The 25100-nt window shown below is 36.4% G+C and overlaps 1 protein-coding gene and 3 pseudogenes across 1 annotated transcript; 2 read left to right on the forward strand and 2 right to left on the reverse strand.

The window, feature by feature from the left end:
- Positions 1–1111: 1111 nt before the first annotated feature.
- LOC143617799 (uncharacterized) lies at positions 1112–4968 on the reverse strand (annotated as a pseudogene).
- An 11191-nt stretch (positions 4969–16159) lies between these two features.
- Positions 16160–16318, forward strand: LOC143617800 (18S ribosomal RNA; annotated as a pseudogene).
- Positions 16319–17558: 1240 nt separating this feature from the next.
- LOC143617797 (ninja-family protein AFP3-like) lies at positions 17559–19226 on the forward strand. Its single transcript, XM_077090242.1, has 2 exons — positions 17559–18101; positions 18886–19226. Exons 1-2 carry the CDS (start codon positions 17573–17575, stop codon positions 19182–19184), a joined length of 828 nt encoding a protein of 275 aa, XP_076946357.1. The 5' UTR covers positions 17559–17572; the 3' UTR covers positions 19185–19226.
- Positions 19227–20277: 1051 nt separating this feature from the next.
- LOC143617796 (LRR receptor-like serine/threonine-protein kinase RPK2 pseudogene) lies at positions 20278–23625 on the reverse strand (annotated as a pseudogene).
- Between the last annotated feature and the right edge of the window lie 1475 nt (positions 23626–25100).

Genomic DNA, 25100 nt, shown 5'->3' on the forward strand with positions numbered 1-25100 from the left:
AATGAAACATTCAATCTTGTAATCAAACTTATAACAATCCAAGTGGTTCTTTCACTTACAGTAAACCTAAAGAATGATCCTTATGTCAACTTGATATTCAAAACGCTTATTTACATGAAAGGCTTTGTTGATCCCAAATACCTAGATCATGTCTCCTTACTACACGAGTCACGCTATTGGCTAAAACAAATCTCGTATGTTTCAACATCTGTCACAAGCCCTTTATAACTTGGGCTTGAGTGACTAAAAAAAACGGATTCTTCTCTTTTATAAGTGGCACAACCCTTCTACACATTCTTGTTTATATGAATGATATCATTGTACTAGAAACAGTACAACTACAGTCAATCGTGTCATTTAACTGCTCCAAGGCATTTGCAGTCAAGGTCTCAAGGATCTTGGTTCTCTTGACTAGTTTCTCAGGCCTGAACTTACCCCTCAAAACAAAAACAAAAATTCTTGTTTTAACAAAGAAGTGTATTCATTATCATAAACAATGTTCTGGATTTAGCGAGTGTAAACCAATCTCCTTCCCTATGAGAACCTCCTAACCTTGTATCTTGGCAACAATCCTCTTTTGCCTAATCCGTACATCATGCAGAAAATAATCCCATCTTTTCACAAATCGTAAATTGGTGCTTCAACTTGGATGTTTAAACTTACAATTAACAAAAATAAAGCCATTTGAAGCACCATGTCAAAGTAAGTTTTACATCAATCGACTCGTATCCTCATTCTTATCAAAGTCCTAAAGCATCAATTTGAAATTTCGAAAAAACTTAACGGCGTTAAGGTTCTTTTTAACAGAGACCCACTGAAAACAATTGATGTGAAAGTTGGACCGGTGAGAGCTATTTTCTGAGTTGATATTATTATCAGCCAACTGTTAAAAGTTGGGATTATTAAATTCCAATTTGCATTTACAAAATTGAAAATGCTTAAGACTAAACATGTAGGGTAATCCACAGACAATCCATCCATAATCCATCCATGTAATTAACTCCTAAAAAAATAAATAATGATTGCATCAGGCAGGTAAAGTTGGTCAAAACATTGGTTCATATAGGAGAATCAATAATTTCAACACATCCTTATAACGAAGTTGATGTCATAAAACACATACAAACAAGAAACAAGACAGGAAACCATGTGAGGAGCCACCACCCATTAAGATAGCTTCTGTCCTGGCATCAATTAAATTTATTGGTGACAGCCAAGTCGTTCCAGAGTCCTGCCAGAATTTATCTATCTAGTTAGACAAATATATAATTAACTCAAAATATCATCTACCACTACCATAACACTGTATATTCAAATTTGAAAATGCTACCAACATGAACCTATCAGGTATATATATATATAGCTGATTCAAATTTGAAAATGCTAATAGAATGAACCTATCAAGTATATATAGCAGATTTACGGAGCAGATTTACGGAGCCAAAATTGGTGAATTCGGGCTCAGCTCGAGATGCAGAACAACCAATATATGCTTGGTACCTATGGACCCGATCATACAGGCTTCTTACTTAAAGATAAAACACTTCGAATAAAAGAAATGCAGTTCCAGCTCAGAAACAAAAAGGCAAAAAAAAAGGCACTAAACCAACTGAGAGATGTATCAATGGACTCTAAACGTGACAAATAAAAAAGTCAACCGTGGTAATCAGAATCTAAAATCATCCACATATGTGGATATTTTGAATAGACTAATGATGGTTGTGACATTTCATCATGTTGTATGAATAGAAGATGATCTAGTCTCTATTTCTAAAATACAGATGTATCTATAAAACTTGATTAAAAAGGGGACAGATTTAAACAGACGTTTGACCAAGCTAAAAAAATCCATGATGCAATGCAAGCGTTTACAACCTCCTAAATGGTCTTATGAAAAGACGGATCTAATTGTAAAAATAGTTCTATAATCATATCTTACATTGATTATTTAAGAAGTTCCCAAAAAAACAGAAAATTAAGTTAGTTGGCAGCCCAACCTCACTCGATTTGACCGGTACCTAAATAGAAAGACCTTTCTGCAATTGGGATTACTTGCAGGAATTGAAGGTTTTCTTTTATTGAACTTTGAAGGGGTATTATCTTTTATTAGGGTAAAACTATTGAGCCAAAATACTGTAATCACACTTTCTTTCTACTAAAATTGTATATCATTGTTCTTTGAATTTGTGCAGTTTAAATGCAATTCAAAGCAAAATGAATCATATCTGTTTGGTTACTAAGTATGAGCACGATATGAACCGGCCAAAATAGTTCATGTGCGTCCTTTAAATATTAATAGTTTCTACTTTCTACCAAGTAACTAGTCTGCCGATGTTAACCAATTTTCTTATAATTGCAATTACAAGATAGGGAATAAGTATTTATAGGGGTTAGGAGTCACTGGGTCAGATCATTGATGAAGAAAGTTGAGTCATTTGGGAGACCCCTACCTCTCAATCATAGGAATTATCTTGTTTTTTTTGTCTCACTAATATTCTAGTTCTAATTATTAAGTAATTAGTTTCTTAGTATTAATTACTAGAGGTGGTAGATTAAGTGATTAACCACTATAAATTGTAGGGTTGACTTAGAAGAGATGCACTGTATTATCTGCAAGCTTTGACAGAAGCGTTAAAGGTTGTTTGTGTTTGTTAAGTGATATAAAAGCAGAACTACACATGGCCTCATTAAAGCTACAAACGATGAGATTTCATAGTTATTTAGCACTAACTAATAGTCTTTACAAGCACATTAATAATTTGGTTGTTTATTAAATTCAAATTTAAATACGCATTAAAAATTTTAGTGTAGTTACTTTCACAACAAGTAATAATTTTTACAATTGCACTTAAATATTATGGTTCATTTAGTTCAAGCACAGTGAAAGCCTTGGAGGAACAAGTAATAGTTTTTATCCAAATCTATGGTGCATCTCTATTTGTCGTTTACCCCCCACCATGCACATCGTTGCCTATTATTCCTCCATGTGTTCAGTATTGTGCAAATTGTGTACCTATTAATGCTCCATGTGTTCAGTATTGTGCAAATTGTGTAAGAAACAAATTACTTAGGATAATAACGGTGTTTCTAAAAGCTAACAATCATGAGAATCTTGCATACAAGTTTTATTCATTCATAACCACTGCCAGACAGCATCTATCTGATCAAGTGTATCACTTGCAGGTTACTAAAGCAGCAGAAAATGATAAAGTTGTCAAGAGACATAGCTATAAGATGAGAACAAAACAGCTAGAAGTAAACCATGCCATTAAAAACCAGCATAAAACAAAAATAAATGCTGCAGAAATGTCTTAACATGAAAGAATGGGATAGAATTCAATTGTTCAATATCAAACCTCTCCCTTGGAGTATAACCCCCTGAAAATATAAACTTGAAAACAGATGAAAAAATGAGTTAAAAATTTGAAAAGAAGATCTTGACTGTTCTTTGAAATTTCAGGCATTAAAACGTTTGTTCCATCAGCCCCAAAAATTCAAGTTTTATCAAAACTGAATCACAAATTCTAAAATTATATCCACCAAATTCATATACAAGATCCAGGTTTTAACAAAACTAAATTATGAAAACCCAGGTTGTGTGGCCTTTGAATGTTTTCAAACAAGAGCCTTTAGGACCCGAATATGCAGTATGTAAGAGAAATAACCAAATGAATAATAGAAGCAAACTTGCTTTGAATTTGAATGACGTTGAGCCTTGTCTATGTGTGTAGTAAATTGGCAATTTGAAGTTTTATTATAATAAGCATCTGCTTGTGTGTGTGTGTGCGCGCGTATTGCTTAGGCAGTATACACATAGAAACTTAAACATTTCAAGTTTTATCTTAGAATAAGTAGCTCGATTGCACGAATCAAAGATCCTTTAGGTGATGAAAGTTTGCAAGAACCACAAAGTAAATATCACGTACTTGAAATTAATCAATTAATAAGTGGCTCAAGTAACACGTTAATAATGTTTAGGGGGTGTTTGGGATTGCTTATTTTCACCAACTTATAACTTATTAACTTCTTGAAAAGTAATAGGGTGTTTGGGATTGCTTTTGAGTGTAACTTATTAACTTAATGAAAAGTAATAAGGAGGTTAAATAAGGGAATCCCCCCCCCCAACCACCACCACCACTGTGAAAACAATGACTTCATGCCTACAATTCATAACCTATTCATCAATTAAACTTACGATGCACAAATGCATTTTGTTTAAGCTAGCAAGAGCATGTTTGGGATTGAGTTTGAAAAATGCTTACCGGCTTATTGGCTTTTTAGCCACTTTGAAAAGCGAGGACCTGAGGCTTTTGGAAAAATGCTTTTTAACCCTTTCAAAAAGCTAAAAATAGAAAAGAATTTTGTGATTGTCAAACCATTTTAATTTATTGGCTTTTCGAAAACACCAATAAGCCAATTTGCATTTTTCAAACGCTGTCCCAAACATGCTCTAACTATATAATTGTCTACTGTCTACTAACAACGACAAAATAAAAACCTGTAGCAAACCTGAGGTAACCTAAAGTTTAACAGAACAAATAACAAAATTAAAAAAAATTGGGAATTAGGGTTTAACTTGTCACCTGATTACTTAACATAACCTCCACCACACGCATTATAATCCTCCTCAACCGCCTTAGTCAAATAAACCGGCGGAAAATCAGCAACATCAAACGTCTTCTCCTTCATCGCCTTAACGACGTCGTCTTTCTTCAGCACGGTGCGGCGGACCGGCGGGCGGTTACGGCGCTGGTCGCGAGAGAAGTACTTGATGTCGAACATGTGTTCCGGATCGGCGGTTGGGACGATGGCCTGGACCGGTTCGGTGGCCGGACAAAACGGGCGGTAATCGACGGCGAGAGGTAAGGCGGATTTGTACTCTGGATCGGCGCATGGGCCGGTGATTTCCTAGGGTTTTTTGATGTAGCGTCTTAGGGTTTGGATGATGGATTTGCCTGTGGATGCCATGGATGAAGTGAAGATTGATGGATCTGTTGGGTTTGTGATGGAAGAAATTGGAATATAAAAGTTAAGGGGTGTAAAGTGGGTTTAATTGAAACTATGGGGATGAGTTTAGTGAAAACTAAGAAGTTTAAGGGTGTGTTTAAGAGTTTGAATTGATGGCATTGACATGAAATTTGTTGTTTTTGGTAGAGGTGCACAAAATGGTTTATAATCGAAATAGGTTCGGGTTAAAACTAGTTCGGTTTAAGAGTTTGAAATTTGAATTGTTTAAGAGTTGAAGGGTGTGTTTAAGAGTTTGAAATTTGAAAAGTAAGAGCATTCTTATTTCACTCCCTATCTTCAAACCAAAAATTACACTAAAACTCACTTTATTTTCTCTCTCTATTTCAATTAAATAATACTTTTTATATATTTTATCATTACATTTTCTCTTTCCTTCACTCATAACCACTTTCAAAATATATTAAAAAATTATAGGGGATAAACAGTAACTTTTCAAATGTACAGAAAAATCACTACTTTTTCTAAAATATAAAAACTCTTCACTCACAGCACCCTAAATCACTCTCTAAATTATAAAAACACCCCTTACATAATATGAGAGGTTGGATGAGAATGCTCTAAGAAGTTGATGGGTGTGTTTAAGAGTTTGAAATTTGAATCGTTGCCATTGACATGAAATTTGTTGTTTTTGGTAGATGTGCATAAAATGGTTTTTTAAAATCGGTTTGGGTTGAAACTAATTTGGTTTGGTTAACAAAAGTCAAAACTAGTTTATGATCGGTTTCAGTTCGGGTTTTGATCGATTTTGGTTCGGGGTTTGACCGATTTTTGCTCGGTCTTGCCGGTTTCTTTTTGATTAACCGGTTTTGGTGGAGAAAATTAAAGGTCAGTTCCAAACCTGCGGTTTCAATCGGTTCCAAACCGCTTTCTACATAATCGGTTTCAACCCGGTTCGGTTTCGGTTTAATTTTCGGGTCGGTTCGGTTAACCGGTTTAGTTGCCCACCTCTGGTTTTTGGTGTGGTCTGAACGGATTTGGGTTGCTTGTTGATTATACCGTGAATACATGTAGCTAAGTAGGTCATTGTTCGTGTAAAGTTGATTGCTTTTGATTGACCTGTTTAACTCATTTGTTTAAAATATGTGTATGTAATAAATTAAATGTGTTGAATGTTTTTATACCAAAATTGCAAAGTTTAAAAACAAATTGCGCATATTAAGCACGGTTTCTTTAAAATAACAATAATAATAATATATTATTTATTATGTACATTTTAAATTTTAAAGTATTAATTTGAAATTGTTAAATGGTTTTTTTCTCTTTTTAAAAGGGTCGTGTAGGTATGAACCAACGAGTGCAGGTATGAACCAACGAGTGCAGTGTCTTGTTTGATTTATGTGTGACATGGTTTTTGGGTTTCTATCGTGTTTGGGTTTGTATAGAACTGCCAGGTTCGTGTTGGGTTTGACCCGTAAATACAAGTTATTTAGCAACCCTAGTTGGACCATTAAAGTCGTATATTATGTGAAAAATGCACTTGAATTATATTTAACTTTCTACACTAAGTCCAAGAGGCAGGTGGACTCAATTGATGATTAATTTTTAAAACGACTAACTCTCACACTATTTACTTATACTTCTAAATCTAAATCATATTTTCAAATTTAAATCACTTTGATCACCACAACATGAGCATAGATTAAGATGTTTTTAATTTCTAATGGGTAGGAGCGGCTCGTGAATCAGTGAAAACAAGTTAGGACTTTAGGCCTCACATTTAATTAAGGCCTCCAAGTTTAAAAAAAAAAAATATATACGCCCTGCTTGCGGTGCGCGCATATAAAGTATATATGTGTGAACCCTCGGGTGGGCAAAAGTAAAATTGCACTAATTTTGACGTTATTTTACCAATCTCGTGAAAATAACGTTAAAGGTGGCGGAAGGTTAATCAGGCATCATGTGGTGGCGTTGATAGCCGAAAGACAAGGGCACATGCACCAATCAGCCGGTGTCCCTGATGATTGAGTGCTATGTGCCTTATGTCCAAGGCTTGATGCAAAACTACTATCGAGCCGGGGGTCTCACCGGAAGCAGCCTCTCTATCCCTATGGGATAGAGGTAAGGCTGTCTACATCTTACCCTCCTCAGACCTTACCATAGCATTGCTATTGGTGGGATATACTGAGTACGATGATGATGATGATGAAGTTTAAAAAATATTATATATAGATATATTATAATGGGTAAAGTAAACTCAAAGTGATGTATTAGTGTGGTGGTAGGCTTGGTTGCTATTAAAGTATAGGTCATGAGTTCAAAACTTATAGTAAGTATAAAAAAATTCTTAACAATTGTCATGAAAATGTCACGAAATCTTATTTTGATTTAGGCCTCCACATTCGTTGAGCCGGCCCTGCTAATGGGCTAAAAGGTCTGCTACTCTGCTAGGCTTATTTGATCAGCCATAGTTAATTATCCATAATTCCATATCTTACTCCCAAGTCTAGCTCAGTGTATCCTCTAGGGCCAAGGCCCAGGGTGTGTGCACAAATGGGCTAAACTTTTCAAGCTAATCTGCTTTATTCTGCCCAGAACCACATTGATTTGATATGGTCTAAAATTGCACTTTGCCACTTTGATCTTTTTTTACCCGTATGAACCAATTTCAACCAAGTGTATGATGTGTATAGTATACTTGTAATCTTGTTAGACTAACCATACATTTTCATCCAGTTCTTTACATTATTTACAACCTTATTAACTATTAGAAAGAACTGATTACATGTGTCTAGCATCAGTTTTACCATATCGGATCAAAACATCATTTCTACTAAAATGATACACCCAATGATGGTTGATGTCTTCCAAGTGTAATCTTCTTTATTAGTTTCGACCAAGTCAAAGTTCCCAATTTATATATGTTTCATTGTTTCCATATAACTTTAAAAAGGACACGATATGATTGGTCCCTTCAAAATAGCACTCATCATAAAACTGAAGCAGTCAAATGGTTAAATAACACTCAATGACTAAAATCAAAAGCTTGAGAATGCTTCAAAGAAACCTAAAACAGTGTTCTTTATGATTGATCTTGATCTTCCTGTATCAATTATAGTTTGTACTTTGTAGAAGGATGGTTAAATACATAATCATATTTACGTAATATTGTATATATCATTTTGTCAAATTACATCTAGTCAAATATTCCCATGCAAACTAAGGTCGGAAACAACTTGTAACTTGAGCATAAAGATGTAAATCTATGTATTGGTAGTGGCTTTATAAAGATGTATTGATACATGAGGAATTAGAGAGAAAAAGTTTTAGAGAGAGAGAGAGAAAGAAGAAGCTCAACTAATCGATGATTCTCATTACTAATCGTTAGCAGACTTATATCGATCATCCTAACGACTTAACTGTCACAATTCACACTATTACAACTTTACACAATCAATCCTATTATATTGAAAATTATAATGAAACCCTTTGACTAATTTTGACTTGTAGCAATACTTCCCCAATCCCACCCCCCCCCCCCCCCCCCCCACCCAACAAAAAAAAGGAGTTTGACCCCAAAATCAATCATCAAATTTGAAATATGGAAAATGGACTTGAATATATTCCAGGTTTTACCATGTCGCATTCGATAATGGCAAATCTTTCCAAAAAACCAACACGTTTACACTTACTCGATTACGTTTTTTAACCATTCGATGATCAAGCACTGTAATTGGGATATATCGAAATCTGGGTGGTTCAGGTAAAAGAGTGACTTGTAGATGTTCCCCTCAAGCCATTTTCAACAGTGAAATGTGAAAGCTATTGTGAATCTGGGCTTCAGCTATCAAATCTAAATGGTATGCTACCTTACTCACTTTTTCCACAATTAAGAAAGGTCTAAAATACTTAGGGCATAGCTAAATTTTGACAATAGTGCTGCGATTTAAGGAACGCATAATCCCCTACTACAAACTCTCTTTCAGTACGATTACGATCTGCTGGCTGTTTCATTCTATTTTGAGCCTCCAATAAAAATTTCTTTAGTTCTATAATTTGTGCTTCTCTATAAACAACTAACCCACTGCAGCAACAAAACAATATTTAGGTATGTAGGGAACAAAGTTAGGAGGAGGATGTCCATACATATTAGACAGCCACTGAATCCCCAAGACCATATCATAATTGGCTAAAGGTATTAGCATAGTGAGATCTTGGAATAGGGATAACCACTGAATCCCCAAGACCATATCATAATTAGCTAGAGGTAAGACTAACACATTAGCTTTGACCCAAAGACCCTGCATTGCCACTAAAATCATGGCAAACTTTCGCACACATGGGTTGAGATCCATTTTCCACTCCCATTTTCATACTGTTGATATCTTAGAAAAGACAATTTAATTTGATAGCCTGCTTCATCCATAAAATTATGGTTTGAACCGGATTCTATCAAAATGTTAATGTCCTTGTTCCAATATTTCCTTCTACTTAAGGAATTCCAGTTAATGCATGAAGGAGATAAGGAGATGTAACGTCCTCCTTTCTAAATAAATAGATAAAGTATTTCGGTTATTTTAGTTGTCATGTCGAGAGACGCCATTTAAATAAATTAAATAATATATATAGAGCATGAATAATATTAAGAAAAGTTATTGGACTTGAGAGTGATTATGGGCCTAAAAGCCTTTGGGCTTTGCCTATTTAAACCCCTAAAACCCTAAATCATCCTTAACCTTATCATTTCACCATTATTATCAATTCCTTATCACACCCATACACACACAAATTCATCTTTCCATCTTTATCCAAGATCTAGTTCAATCTCACCAAAAGTTAGTCGGGCACAGTTGAAGAAAGGAATTACTATTAACGGTGAACGCAACAGGATCCAGGTGAGTTCTAACCCCTTTCTCTGTGACGTTTTTTTTCGGGGCTGTGTGCATACTCCTATGTGATAGTTGAAACGCTTATCCTAAGTGATAAGTGTAAGATACGTGTATGATTGTGCATTGAATGCTATTATTATATAATGTTTATATAATAGAATGTGTATATATATATGTGTGTGTGTGTGTGTGTGTGTATTATATACACATGAGACAGGTAAAGTATGCACGTACGATAATGAAAGTATAAAATGAACGTATGGATATAGATATGTATATTATATATACATGAGACAGGTAAAGTATGCACGTACGATAATGAAAGTAAGAAATGAACGTATGGATAGTTGACGGGACATGTATGGTCGTATGGTTAAACGAGACAAAGGGATCAGGCCCTAATAATATCTGAGATTGTGATAGAATGGACCAGACCCTAATAATATCTGAGATAGTAGGGACCAGACCCTAATAATATCTGAGATTAGAGGGACCAGACCCTATTAATATCTGGGATAGAAGGGACCAGACCCTTGCAAATATCTGAGATTGAGGAACCAGCCCCTAATAATATCCGAGATGGTAGAAGTAGCATAGTTTACGGTATGCCATAGGAAAGTAGTAAAGAAGGTGTGTAAATATGTATATACATACGTAAAGTGTATATGAATGAGTTATAGCAAGTAAAGTACGAAATACGTATCTTCGGACGCGTATAAGTATGGATGTGAATGTATTATATGTTAATTGATTAACTAGAACTCACTCAGCGTAGCTGACTTTTAGTATGCACGCAGGTGAGTAGGATGAGACAGGTGGCTTGAGGGAGACACGTGGCGAATAAAGGAAGACTGGCATCGAAGGAAAGAAGAGACATGTGTTATTTATATTTTATGTTTAAGACTTATGTTTTGTTATTTTAAGACAAGTACTTATGTTATGTAAGAATGGTTGACGTTTATGTTCCGCGAAATGTTTTAATTAACTCTGATTTCCGAATTATATGAATGAGTAAAGCCAACCAGCAAGAAAGTTGGGCACCCGGGTCGGGGGCCTTACAGGAGATTATCCATATTTGCATTCAAACTTGGTTCTTCATCTGAATTATTAGAATTATCCTCATCTGCACCACATACTTCTAAGACATAAACTTGTTTATTTGGACATTTATGAGTAGGTGCATATTTTTCTAGGCACCAAAAATATTCATCCTTGACCTTCTTGGTGTCGATGTCTTTATCAGTCACTCTTCTAGTATTAGGGAGTCTTTGGCCACTGGATGGTGTAGGTAATAAAGGTAAGTGAGATGTATTAGTAGGGGGTTTGTAAGAAGAAAAGGGAGTTGGGTTATGAATGATAGTTGAAGAAATTGGGTTATGGGTATAAATGGGAATAGATTTGGAATATGGAGAATAATAGGATAAAGAAGCATTTTTTTTAGCAAGTTTATAAGCCTATTTAATAGTTTTAGAATAGAAAAGATTAATGACACCTATAATTTTTGGTTTCAAGCATTTCATAAATATGCTAACAATATATTCCTCTAGAATGATTACTCTAAGCAGATTTTTATCAAATTTTTCACAATAATCCTCTAACAACCCAGTTTAAGTAATAGAACATAATATTGCCATAGCATCTTGATAAACAGTACTAGAAAATCTGTCTATAACAATTGTGACATATTTAGGCCGAGATGCCTACGCAATTGGCCTTGTTTTCACAAAAGTATTGTGCCACTTCATATCTTTGCCTTCAAGATTAATGACAGCATATTTACCTTGAAGTTCATTGGTGTATCATCAACACTAAATGAACTTCGTAATCCAATCTTCCACCTCTTCTAATCCATTTAACTCAGGAAATTAAATTTCCCAAAATCTAGACATTCCCTTTGTCCGACGACCTTGAGAGATATCACTATCAGAGTTTGAGGTTGAAGTCGATTTACCCTGAACATGTTGATTGTTGACTAATCGGTCAATTGCAGAGCAAAATCGTCAAATTATTGTTTCGATCTTGCAGTGAATTGATCCAATCTTGCGAGTATAGTTGTATGTTGTAGTATTCTCGAATGATTTTGTACCGTTTTTTCGAGATCTGTTTGACTACGAGTGGTTGTCATGGTGAATTGAACAAGAATTGAAATGAATTGAGGAGAATTAAGAACGAGTTAAAAGAGAAAAAGATGAAATTGGAATGAATTTGTAGCAGATTTGAAATCACATAGAAGAAGTTGTGATTCTGGTGATCGGAATTCAAACTCCGACAGCAGAATTTGAACAAAACAGCAGTCAAAAGTCAAGAATCGAAAGCTCTCTGATACCATTGATACATGAGAAATCGAGATTGGGGATCTCCAAGGCTTCCCTGCTGAACTTGCTGACATAATCCCTGAGAGATTCATTGTTACTTTGGTTTACCCTATGCAAATCACTTGTTAACCTTTCGAAGCTTCTGCTACAAGAAAACTGATTATTAAATAAGTTAACCAAATGATAAATGAGGAACACTCAAGAGCCATTTTAAGGCGACTCCAGTTAAGGTGGAACCAAAGCCTTTGCATAAACAGGCTTCCTTGAGATTCTGAGGTATGGGTTTGATCTCCATTCTCTTGCGGCATTGGGAAACATGCTCTTTGGGAACCGTGGTTCCATCATATAGCTTCACGCTGGGATTTTGGAAACGTTTCGGGATCTCAGCATCACATACGGGGGTGCAAATCTTGAGATCCTGTGGTTACTTGGAGACACTTTCGGGATCTGCTAGACTATCTCAGGAATGCTGGATATCAATGCCTTGAGTTTTTGCAATTATTTCTGCACCATTGGACTAATACCGGAATCCTGCGAAGCATCAAGGTTAGTCACAGGTATATCATAATTGTTATTAAAGTTACCAATTTCGGGATTCCTGGCTGAGGATGTTGGAACAATAGTTAAATCCCTAGTGACAATACTCCTCGTATTCTAAACGAGGTCACTTGTTTTTGGTGCTGGATGCATGAGTAGGAAATCATCATAATGATTCCCTTGGGATCCTGACACCTCAAAGTTCAAGGCTCTAGGATGCAATGGAGTGAAGGATTCCTCCGTCGTCTTCTTTCCTTGTGCTCGATATCACAGAGCTCTCTCATGACAGGGTTGTTGGTTTGCTTCTGAGTTCCCATGTATTCCTTCATATGCATTCAAATATCAAATATATCATCGTTAGATATAAGAACAAGTCTCGTATTGGGAGACCTGGATCTTTGAGTTGGCACGTCGGTGAGAGGCTTTGTTGTAGTTGGAGGAATGGCACTTGATCCTCTAGCTCCTGAGATGTTGGTGTTGGCGTTGGTCGTCCTTCTCTGTGCAGCAGGCGGAGGAGGAAGTGGTTGAGCAGCTTCGGAAATGGCGGACGACATGGAGGAAGAAGCAGCCTTGGATTGAGAAGCCATTTTTAGTAGAGTTTTGTAAGGTAATGGTTTAGGATGAATGTAAGTATGGATTTGAGGATGAAAAACACCACTTGCCCCACGGTTGGCGCCAAACTGTTTTGTTCAAAAATTACCGAATCAATAATTGATCAAATTCGTTAAGTGAGGTAGAGTGTTCTTCAAATATTTAGTAAGTTAATGCGGTAAAAGTTAAGGGTAACATCGCGATGTAGCGAGGAAAAAACCTTAGATCCTGGTGAGGATCCTCGGAAAACAATATCGGGAAGGGAAAATTATCCCCTGCCTCAATTTATTGATAGGGAAAAAGTGATTACAACTCAAGAGCAAGTGTTGATCGAAGCTTGGTAGTTACAGAAAGTGTTTAGAGTGTGTGAGATGTGTCCTTTTCCGATCAACATTGCTCATTATATAGGAAAATAAAATAACCAAAAGTCCTACAAATCCGGGAACCCTAGCTGCTTGTGACCGTTAGTGGACTTATTCCTTCTCCACGTGCACTTCAACTGGTTCTCTGAGTTTTTAAGTGAGAATTAGTCATTATAACCGTTGTAAGTCGTTATAGGCTTGAGTAACCTGCAAACAAAAATTAAATATAGCATATAGTTGGTTAGTTCAGGATTCTAGAACCAGCTAGGAATCCCAACTACTAGAATACTTGTTAGGTAAAATGAACCCTAACAATACTAATGTATAAATTTTGTAATTTAAAATCCACAAGTTTAAAGTGGAAAAAATTGCGGCAATAAAATATGCTAATTTGTTACAAGTTTCATGGCTTGAATAAACAAAAACAAGTTGAGCGTGCAACTTGGTAATTATGTTATATATTCAATATATTTTTGAACAGCAATTTAATTATATATTTGATTAGATATTGTTTTTAATTAAACACAAAAAGATATATCGGATGTAAAGCGTGGGATTTAAGTGGAATTAATATAATTTTTATATTAATTATAATAATTAATATATTAAATAAATCCCACTTGTGTGTTAAATCAGATTTCGGTATCATAAATAACATAAGTTATTACAACTTGAGTATGGTATATGATTGACAACGTACATATACAATTTCAAAATGATATTCTATTTTAAAAATTCTTTATTTAAATTAATATACTTTTCATTAAAGAAAAAAAAGATATATTAATATAGTCTTGAACATACGTTTCAACATAGTCTTCATATATTTGCTACCGTAAATTCAGGGCCAACTCAAAAAAGATATATATTTAAAATCCTAACACCGATTAAATATGATGATTGCACATTTTTATGAACAATTTGTAAAAGTTACAATCATACTTATTAGAGTTGGAGTGTGCTTTAATTTAAAAGACAACTATACTGGTTATATACTTATCCCGATTGAGCTCGTATTTCTTCACTTATATTAGATCAAAAACTTCAAAAAGTATATGATATTCTTAAAGTCAATTGGATTTTTATAATCCCAACTTAATGCTGTTGTCCGATAATAATCCCAACTTATAAAATAACTTACACCGGTCCCAACTTTCACACTATTTGTTTTCATGGACATCCGTTAAAAAAAATTAACGGCGTTAAGTTTTTTCCAAATTTCAAATTTATATTTTAGGGATTTTGATCAGAACGAGAATACGAATTGATTGATATAAACTTAACTCGAAACGGTGTTCCAAACAGCTTGATTTTTGTTAATTAAAAATTTAAATACCGGAATTGAAGCATCCTTTAGTTGTTTGGACTACCTTTTTAAAGTAAGTTTTACATCAATCGACTCGTATCCTCATTTCGATCAAAAGCCTTAAAATATCAATTTAGCGTCGTTAAGTTTTTTTTAACGGAGGTCCAATGAAAACAAATAGTGTGAAAGTTGAGACCGGTGACAGCTATTTTCTATGTTAGGATTATTATCGGCCAAGTGCATTACATTAGGATTATTAAAATCAAATTTGTCTATTCTTAAAACATAAGTTAAGATCTATACATAAAATAAAATTCGTACAAGCTCATATTATCATGTTTTTGATAAACAAAATATCAGCGTGAATCTCGTCTTGACGTCCGAGGAAACACGCCCACTGTTTTCCTAAAAACCAATTACCGGCAATCTATATTTCCCAATGAATCATATTCAAACACATGTCACAACGTTGTTCGCTGTCATTATCCAACTCCAACCCAAAAACTAGGAAAAAACAAATTCACCGAAACTAATTGCTTGACACGTTTCGTAAGATGGTTCTTCCACGTCATCATGACACTAGCTAACAGCTAATCTAGAAAGAGAATACGAGAATTAGTACACACGTGTCAATGAGTCACGAACATTAATGTAGTTAGACGTGTCAACTTTATACTGGTTATCATAAACGCTAGTTTCGGCGTTTTGTTTTTGTTTTCTACTTGCGTGGTCCATTTCATACTCCATGTCCTTTTCACATATTTTTTCGTTTAATAATGAGAGCTCATGTTTTTTTTATAAGTTTGTATTGGGTACATGTCTTTCAAAACATTACGGTAGGGAACCATTAAATTCACGTACCCATCAATAGTAAAAAACCGAAACACCTGTTTTTTAACTTTTAAAAACCGTTTAGTTTTGATCTTTAGGTAATCTGTTTTGATTCGGTTCTGAGTTCAGGGGATCGATTCTGTAAAAGATTGGATCAGTAAATGTAAACTCACTAAATAAAATCTTTGTGAGATCGTCAATATTGTACCGAGGGTGTCTTTAGAGTATACCGAATCAGTATAGCTATCCTTCTTCTTACACAACGATACATCTTGAATAAGTATTGGAAAAATGTGATAAATAATTTATTTCTTCCTTTACTTTCTTGAAAGAGAGGGGTGCCTTCGGGAATGCGGACACATGTGGTGCATGGCTGTCGTCAACTCGTGTTGTAAGGTGTTGGGTTAAGTCCTACAACGAGCGCAGCCCTCGTGTTTAGTTGCATTCATTAAGTTTGGAACCCTGAACAGACTTCCGGTGATAAGCTGGAGGAAGGTGGGGATGACATCAAGTCATCATGCCAAAAAAAAGAAAGAGATTGACTAGAAATGTCATCTGTTATGTTAATGACACCAAAAAAAGTATATTAAATGACAAGAGGTATATTAAATGAATGGAATTGGAATATGGATGGGTATAATGAAATAAAGCCACTTTGAAGTTCCCTATGAAATGAGGCATGAAGAGGAGCCACTACGAAGAAGTTTCGGGAGTTATGAAGTAAGCTTCGAGCTCATATTGGTCATGGGTTGAGAACGGGAATGGAATAAGTTTTTGGTTTTGCCATTTCAGCTTAAAAGTTTTGAGTGGAAAATCGTCCAAAATAATAAATTAGGCCTATATCATCGTGTTAATAAATAAGCAAACGATTACTATACGTTTAAGTTAAAGTATTTTAAAAAAATAAAAACATAAGACAAAACCGTCAATTTAATAATGGTTCGGTTGTCTTGGTTTGATGTTTTCATATTGGTTTTTCAGTTTCTTCAGTTTTGGATTGTGTTTTTCGTTTTGTTCACATCTCTAGTTTAATATCTTGTCTGGCTCGACCTATTAACATTCTAGACCCTATGCGACAGATGAAAATGAGCCCTTAATATAAAATTTACACATAAAAAATTTAACTAGTACAACAATAACTCTTATAACAAGGAACAAAACAAAATCACATATAAAATGAGTTATTTTAGACTTTTAAATGAATCTAGTGCATTCCCTAACATTTTTCAAAACAAAGTTATCGACCTACTGTACATAAACAAGAAAAAAAAATTAGACCCCTCTTGAAAATAGGTCTTGTGCAATCGTCTATCGCCGTACCACACAAAATAGTATTCATGTATTCTACTACCCAGCTTAAGTTAATAAGTTATAAGTTGACTAAATATGAAATCCTAAACAACCCCCTTGGTTGCGATTAATTAATCCCGTTGGGTAGTAGAATACATGGATACTGTTTTGTGTGATATGGCGATAGACGACCGCACTTATAACTCTTAACTATAAATTTGCTATTAGTGGAATATATTGAGTATAGAGGATGATGATACCTTTTAACTTATTATCAGTTTAAACGTATGTTTTCATTCGGTTGAAGGGCATTTTCGTCTTTATAATATTTGACCATCGTATAAAACTCTTCATCTCTCCTCATCCCACCCTCTCTTCTCTTTCGCCGGCTGTTTCAAACTCTCATTATTTTCCGGCCAAATTTCGCTTCCGATCACTCACTTCTCCACACTTAAACAACAATCCTTTATAATATTTTTATAAGTCATGCCTGGAACTCAAAATTCAAGAGATTTGTTACCGAGGCTGACCTCCGGCAGCGGAAGTAATCATTTTCCGGTGAACCCAAAAGATGAGCTTGCACCGGCGGATACCGTCGAACTGAGTCTAGGCCTATCATTAAACGGTAGATTTGGGTTAGAACCACAAAGATCAGTGGCTAAGACCAATAATAATAATAATAATATTAATAAGCTCTGCCGTGCTTCTTCTGTTGTGAATAGTCCGGTGGATGTGGAGTTATCGTTAACACGGACGTGTTCTCTGCCGCCGGAGACGGAGGCGGAATGGCGGAAGAGGAAGGAGTTGCAGTCGTTGCGGCGGTCGGAGGCTAAGCGGAAAAGGGTTGAGAAGTTGAAGAATTTGGTGGATGGACGTGAATTGTGTCGCCGGGGATTGAAACAATCTCCGGCGCCGGCGTTAGGGTTTTCATCGCAAGGGTCAATTGGGTCTCAGGAAAGTGGTGGGTCTTCTGGTGTTTCTGATTTGGATAGTCAACCTGTGCCAGGTATGAATATTTTTTTTTCTATTTAATTTTTCTAAATTATTATTATTATTATTATTATTATTATTTGTACAAATAGTTAGGATTTAGGAAATCAGGCAAAAGTTTCCAACTTGAGATGTGTAAATACCCGGTACCCGTATTGAATTCGGTATTATCGGTACCGACATCTTGAAGTTTCAAGATCGGTACGTTTATGATTCAATACGGTAGGTCGGTATTGATTTGGTATGGTATGGTACTGGTATGTTACTGAATTTTTTGCCTTCAGAACTGGTACGATACCGAACATTTTAGGTACCGATAGGCGATACCTATTTTTTGCGAATTTCGGTACCGGGAGCTCATCCCTATTTCATGGTGATTGCTAGTTTGTTATTGTTATTTATTTAAAAAAATAAAAAATTAAATTAAATGCAATAAAAAAATGTTACTAAACTGCCACGCTTTATGTCTCTACAAACATTGGAAAAAAGTACAAAATCATAGTTTTCATGTGTTATATTATTAAATAGGCTTTAGAAGACAAGGATTAATATTGTTGTTATTTGGTAGTTACTTCTATATTTCATATACGAAGAGTGATAAGATTTATTAGTGGTTGACAGAAAAATTAGAGGTAAGATGCGACATACTTAATTGCATGCTTAGGAATCCAAGAAAATGTTTCAAAATTAAAACAAAATTAAAATGATGATCTTAAAATACTATTAAATTGATCGTGTTTTATGTTTATGCAACTTGTATCATCTAATTTTATGCGTCTTTTGAATCTTTTTATCAGAAACAAATAGAGATACCAGGAAAACCAATGAACGTTCTGAACTTAACAAGCTTAAATGGAATCCAAAGATTAAGCCTGCCAATCATCACGCATACGATGAAACAATGCCGTGTGTTTCCACCAAAGGTGAAGGGCCGGATGGCAAAAGGATACAAGGGTTTTTGTATAGATATGGAAAAGACGAAGACGTTAGAATAGTATGTGTTTGTCATGGAAGCTTTCTAACTCCGGCTGAGTTTGTTAAACACGGTGGTGGCGGTGAAGTTGACCACCCACTCCGACATATTGTTGTTACATCCTTGTTTAGTTGATGTTTTGAGATCTTTGTTTCAAGAAATTCTCGGACAGCTTTTGTGTACTTTGATATTTTGATATCCAAAAGATAAGAAAGTAGAAGTACATAAAACTTGGTATTAGTATTGTTGTTGAATAGTCATTAATTTGTGCTTTTAACTTTAAAATTACAAAATCAAGTCAAATAAGACTAGTGGATACAAAGGCACGACTAGATAAAAAAAAAGTGCAAAAATATAATAACTTTTTTTATAATGGGCATAAACTCAGCATGTGAATATTTTATTAATGAACTTTGGTGTCGCAATTGTCCTATTGGGTTATTTGGCGGCAATATACTGGTTCATGATTTTTTTTAGTTCGATTACTATAATGAACGTAAAGGAAACTGACCAAATGCTATTTTTTTTTGCTTTAGTTTCGGTAGCATAACAAACCTCACGGAAACCGTCAGATTCACGCAGACTCTTCGTCTCAATGCCCGTGATCGATAACGCTCGGATTTTACCAAAGTGCAAGTTTACCGACCGACCTCCCCACTACCGACCGACCTCCCCACCCCCGAAATTGGCCATTGGTCCACCTCAATATTTATTTTTTTATTTTTTTATTTTAGCTCCGGTACCGTAACGCACGTAATCAAAACCGACCAAATTTGTGTCGAGTTATTGCCTCAATGCCCAGGACCGATAACACTTGGGACCCGTCGGGGTTTGCCGACCAAATAAACATCGTTTTAAATACTTGGTTTTTTTATATTAATTTGACGAATTAATTTTTTTGGGTTTTAACACTCAAATTTTATCAATGATGTGTAACGAACGTATCCTATACCGACCAAATTCAAAAGCACAAATAAAGGCTATCTTCCTGTGACTACATTTTCAATATATTTTAAACTCTCTTGTATGACTATATATAAAAGCCTTTGCAATCAATATAAGTTATGATTTAAGAATCAAGCCATTTGAATTCGAATCCAGAATTTACATATCTGATATCCCGGAAAAATCTCTACCTTTTGCTTTTATTAAACAATAGAGACTCATTACATGTATAAAGTAATAAAACCATTTTTTACCCACAAAAACTATGCTACAATTTACAATCTCAAAAACCTAACAAAACAATGCCTGCAAACTAACACGAAGGCGGCTGCAGTTGTTTCAATCTCCGTACAACTTGTTTCATCGTCGGTCGTGTTGACAACGAATCCACCGTACAAACCACCGCCAAATGCAACACTTCAACCAGATCATCATGCGGGCCCACGTCCCATAATCCCGCCGTGAAGAACTCCTTCGCCTGACCCTGCCTTAGCAACATACACGCCCACGCCACAATGTTAAACCCATTCCCATATGATGAAAACGACGGGTCCAACGCTTTCTTATCCGATATCAGCTCCAATAAAACCACTCCGTAACTGTAAACATCTGCTTTATCAGAAACCCGACATGTCATCGCGTATTCGGGTGCCACGTACCCGAAAGTACCTGCAACCCCAGTAGTCGCGTGTGTTTCAGAGGTACCCAAAAGCCTGGCCAAACCGAAATCTGATAAATATGCGTTAAAATCATCGTCTAGTAAAATATTACTCGGTTTCACATCACGTTGAAGAACACGAGGAACGCATTGATCGTGTAGATAAGCGAGTGCACGGGCAATATCGAGAGCGATTTTGTGAAGGATTTTCCAATCGACGGTTCGCATTGATCTTTCTTGGATGAATCTTTCCAAGTTGCCACCTGGTAAATAGTTGTAGATCAAAAACATCTCGGTTTCACTCGCGTGGTACCCGATTAACGTTACAAAATTCGGGTGGCGAAGGCGACCCAATGTTTTAATCTCCGCATCAAATTGTTGTACGCCTTGAAACCGTCCGACTGATAACCGTTTAATTGCTACCAAAAACCCGGGTGAGATCTCGGCTTTGTATGTAGCTCCAAATCCTCCGTTTCCAATACAATTACTCGCATTAAAACTACCAGTGGACCGAACCACATTTTCAAAAGTTATCGGGACTCCGATGTCAGTGAAAACAGTGACTTCCTTACGGACCGACACGTGGGTGCGCGGGCCAGATTTAGGCCGCCATTTAGTGCAGAAGAACAAAACAAGGAGAACTAGCATGACCGAAAATATAGCTGAGGCGGATGTGATGGAAGCAATTGAAATTGAATTTAACCCGCCCCCGCCCGATGGTGCGGGTTCTGGCGAACCCGAAAGATTTGCATAATCCCCGGGCTGATCAGGAGACGAACTTGACGGAGAGATTTTACACGATTGCAGATACTGGTTTCCGATAACACTACTGCATTTTGTTAAAATATCATTTTGTGGTAACGGGCCCGACAGGTTATTAAACGAGACATTGAATTTTGAGATCATTTTCAAGTTAGCTAAACCAGGTGGAATTGGGCCGGATAGCTTGTTACGGTCAAGTAAAAGAACCGTCAGATTCCTCAAATTAACAAGATCCCCTGGGATCTCTGCAACCAATGAGTTGGAGGACAGTTCTAGAACTTCTAAAGACTTCACTTTTCCAAGCCAAAAGGAATTCGACCCGTGAGATTGTTACCAGATATTGACAGGTTTTTGAGATCTGTAATCTTGTTGAAGCTATCGGGTATTTCTCCAGTTAACAAATTCCAACTTAAAATAACTGCAACAAGCGAACCCAACTCACCAAAACTAGTTGGAATCATTCCGGATATACGGTTTCCCGACACATCTAAAAAGTCAAAGCTTGACAAACTTGGCCAATACGTGACGGGAGTTGACCCAATAACCCGTTTAAACTTACATCAACAGCCATCGCTTTCAACTTCACACACTTTTCAAATAATATTCCCGGAAACTCACCAGTAAGCTTGTTTTGACCCGCAAGAAAAGCGTAAGCCGTGATCTCCCCTGTTCTTGCAATCGGTAAAGAATCAAACCGGCCCGTAAAATTGTTTGCCTGAAAGTTATGGGTTACTGCAAGATCTCCAACATTATTTGGAAACAATGAACGGGCCCGTAAATCATTAGATACAAAATACTGAATGTATGCGTTTGATAGATCAAATGGTTCACATGTTGTGTAACGGAAAGACGGGATCAGACCCGAAAGATGATTCCCGCTAACATCAAAAACCGTCATACAAGGAACATCGAGTTTATCACTAACCTCACCGATCAACTTGTTTGAGCTCAAATCAAGAAAATGCAACTTCTTGCAAACATCAAACCCTTTAGAAATTTCACCAACAAAAAAGTTTTGACCAAGGTTGACCATTTCCAAGCTTTCACACGCTCCCCAATTGTCGGGAAACTTTCCCTCTAAAGTCGTTCGTGGAGCCCATAACAGTTTCAGGTTCGGGAGAGTCGTGATTTCTGCAGGGACTGCACCTTCAAAGTAGTTAAACTCGTCTTCCGGTGCAAATTGTGATAATTGTGATAAATTATCATCGGCATTATAAAAACTAGGAATCGGGTTTAACAGGTTTGAAAACACGAGGATTGACAAATTCAAACAGCTTCCGAGTTCACTCGGTATCGCACCACTAAGGCTATTTCTTGAAACATCCAAAACTTGTAGCGCTTTGAGTCTACCGAGTTGAACCGGTATTTCTTCTTGAAGCATATTCGAATACAACAAAAGCGATTGTAACTTTGTACAGTTCCCTAAACTAGTCGGGATATCTCCAACTAAAAGGTTACCCGAAAGCTCTAAATGCTCGAGACTATTACAGTTATACCCGATCTCATCCGGGATGTACCTGGACAACTGGTTAAACGACAAATACAACCCTCTCAAATCTCCAAACCCGTCAACAAATGCAGGAACTGAACCGTTAATCCGATTCCCCGCAAGATTCAACACCTGCAAACTCTTCATTTCCGATAACGAATCCGGTATCTCCCCGTTATATGATTAAACCCCAAATTCAAAACCCGAAGGCTTCGTAACCCACTGAAATGAGACTGTAAGTTCCCGGTAATCGAATTCCCTTCGAGATCAATCACTTCTAGCTTCTCCATACCCCAAATTTCAACAGGAATTTCACCGCTCAAATCGTTTAAACGGAAGGGATGATATTCTAAGCTCCGAAAGCTTCGAAATCGATGACGACAACTTACCGACTAATTTCGCATTTCGGCCGACACAATTCTTCCTAACACCAAACCCATACAAAGGAAACTGATCATACATATCACAAGTAAAGTCTCCATAATTACCTCCACCGGTGATATTAACAGCCAAAACCCTAGAATCCGACCCGCACGTGACTCCGATCCAAGAACAATGATCCAAACCGCTCGAAACCCAGTTCGTTAACACTCCGGCAGGGTCCGAAACGGCGGATTTGAACTCCAACAGCGCCGATTTGTCGGAATCAAAGGCGGAAATTGGGTTGAAGAAGAATGAAGTGAAGATGAAGGAGATGGTTAGCAGTGGGTTTAAGGGATTGTGAAGACGACCCGTTACTGGAACCCTAACGAGGGTTCGGAAAGATTGAATCTTGATGAGGAAGAAAGGTTAATTGAAATGGGTTTAGTTCAAAACCCTAACCCTAGAATGGAATTGGGAAGAGAGAAGAGCATGGAGAGAGAGGTTCAACATCAACAGTGGTTTTAGTTCATTGAGAAAACGCGTTTGTGAGTTTGTTTTTAGCATTTAATGAGTTTTTACTTTTTTTTCGGTTTTTTATTATGGTTGTAAAATTGTTTTCCAAAAGATTTAAATTTCAAGTTTGTTTCACGTATAGTTACCTAATTCGTGGTTCGCTTCGGTACGGGCACGTGTTTCGGGTACGCAATTCGCTAAGGCTAACGTATTCGGTACGAAAGGGGGTAGACTCATTTCAGTACGAACCGGTACGATGTACCATGAAGTTTGGTTCGATGTACCCAAATAAAAACGTACCTATTTATAATTTGTATATATATAATGTTAATTTAATACTTTTTATGCATAAAATTATAAGTTTAAGGATCAAATTTAAACTAGTGAAAATATAGGAGGCAAATTGCTTTTATACTTTATAATAGCTTTTATGTAAGTGTTTATAAATTTCAGAGACTAAATGTAAAGAATATTAATATTAAATTATCTAAAACCCTAAAATACTAAAACAGATGTTCAAGCCGCCAGTCTTTCTCTTCCATCTTCTTCCTTCTTTTTCTTCCAGTAACACTTTTTTAACTTTTAACCCTACAAATGTCCACTGAACTCGAATTTCTGGACCTAATTCGCCATAATCGTACCCCTTTAAGGTCCTAATTCGCAGAATCAACAACGATCGGTCGAATTGAAATTGAAATTGGATTTGGAACACCCATTTTGATCGATTGGAGCCGCGTACCGGAACGATTTGGAACAGCGAATTCGATTGTTTGGTACGGCGTACCAGAGCGATGCGGAACGTAGCAAATTCCGATTGGGTTCATCGCGATTCAATTCGCAATTCGCGGGTACTTGAGCGAATTTGGTAACTATGGTACTTTTACACCTAAAGGAGTAGTAAAAAAAATAATATTAATAGTGAAAGCTTGAAACAAATAGTTAAATGGTGTGGGAGTGGCGGGAGGTGAAAAGTCGACGGAGCTCTGGTAAGGAGACCTCTTTCTTTGCCTCGAACATCCCTAAAGGTGTCTCTATTAGGGATCTTTGGGGGAATTCAGACACTTCGGTATTATGTCGGATGCTTATATTGCGAAGAAGAAGACATTGGGGGTATGGGGTTTTGGGTTCATAATGTTCAAAGGGGTGGAAGATGTAGAGATTTTCGGGGAGTGCCAAATGGAATGAAGATATTTGGTGCCCCGCTGTTGGTTTCGGTGGCACTGTACGATAGGGAGGATGACGGTGGATGGGAGGAGGAAAGAACAGATACGTAAGGAAGTGTCGGATAGGGGTGGACATAATGGGGTGGTTAATCAATCCA

This window comes from Bidens hawaiensis, unplaced genomic scaffold (assembly GCF_021521415.1).
Source record: "Bidens hawaiensis isolate Kalapana, Puna unplaced genomic scaffold, B.hawaiensis_p1.1 tig00058677_1, whole genome shotgun sequence".
NCBI classification, from domain to species: Eukaryota; Viridiplantae; Streptophyta; class Magnoliopsida; order Asterales; family Asteraceae; genus Bidens; species Bidens hawaiensis.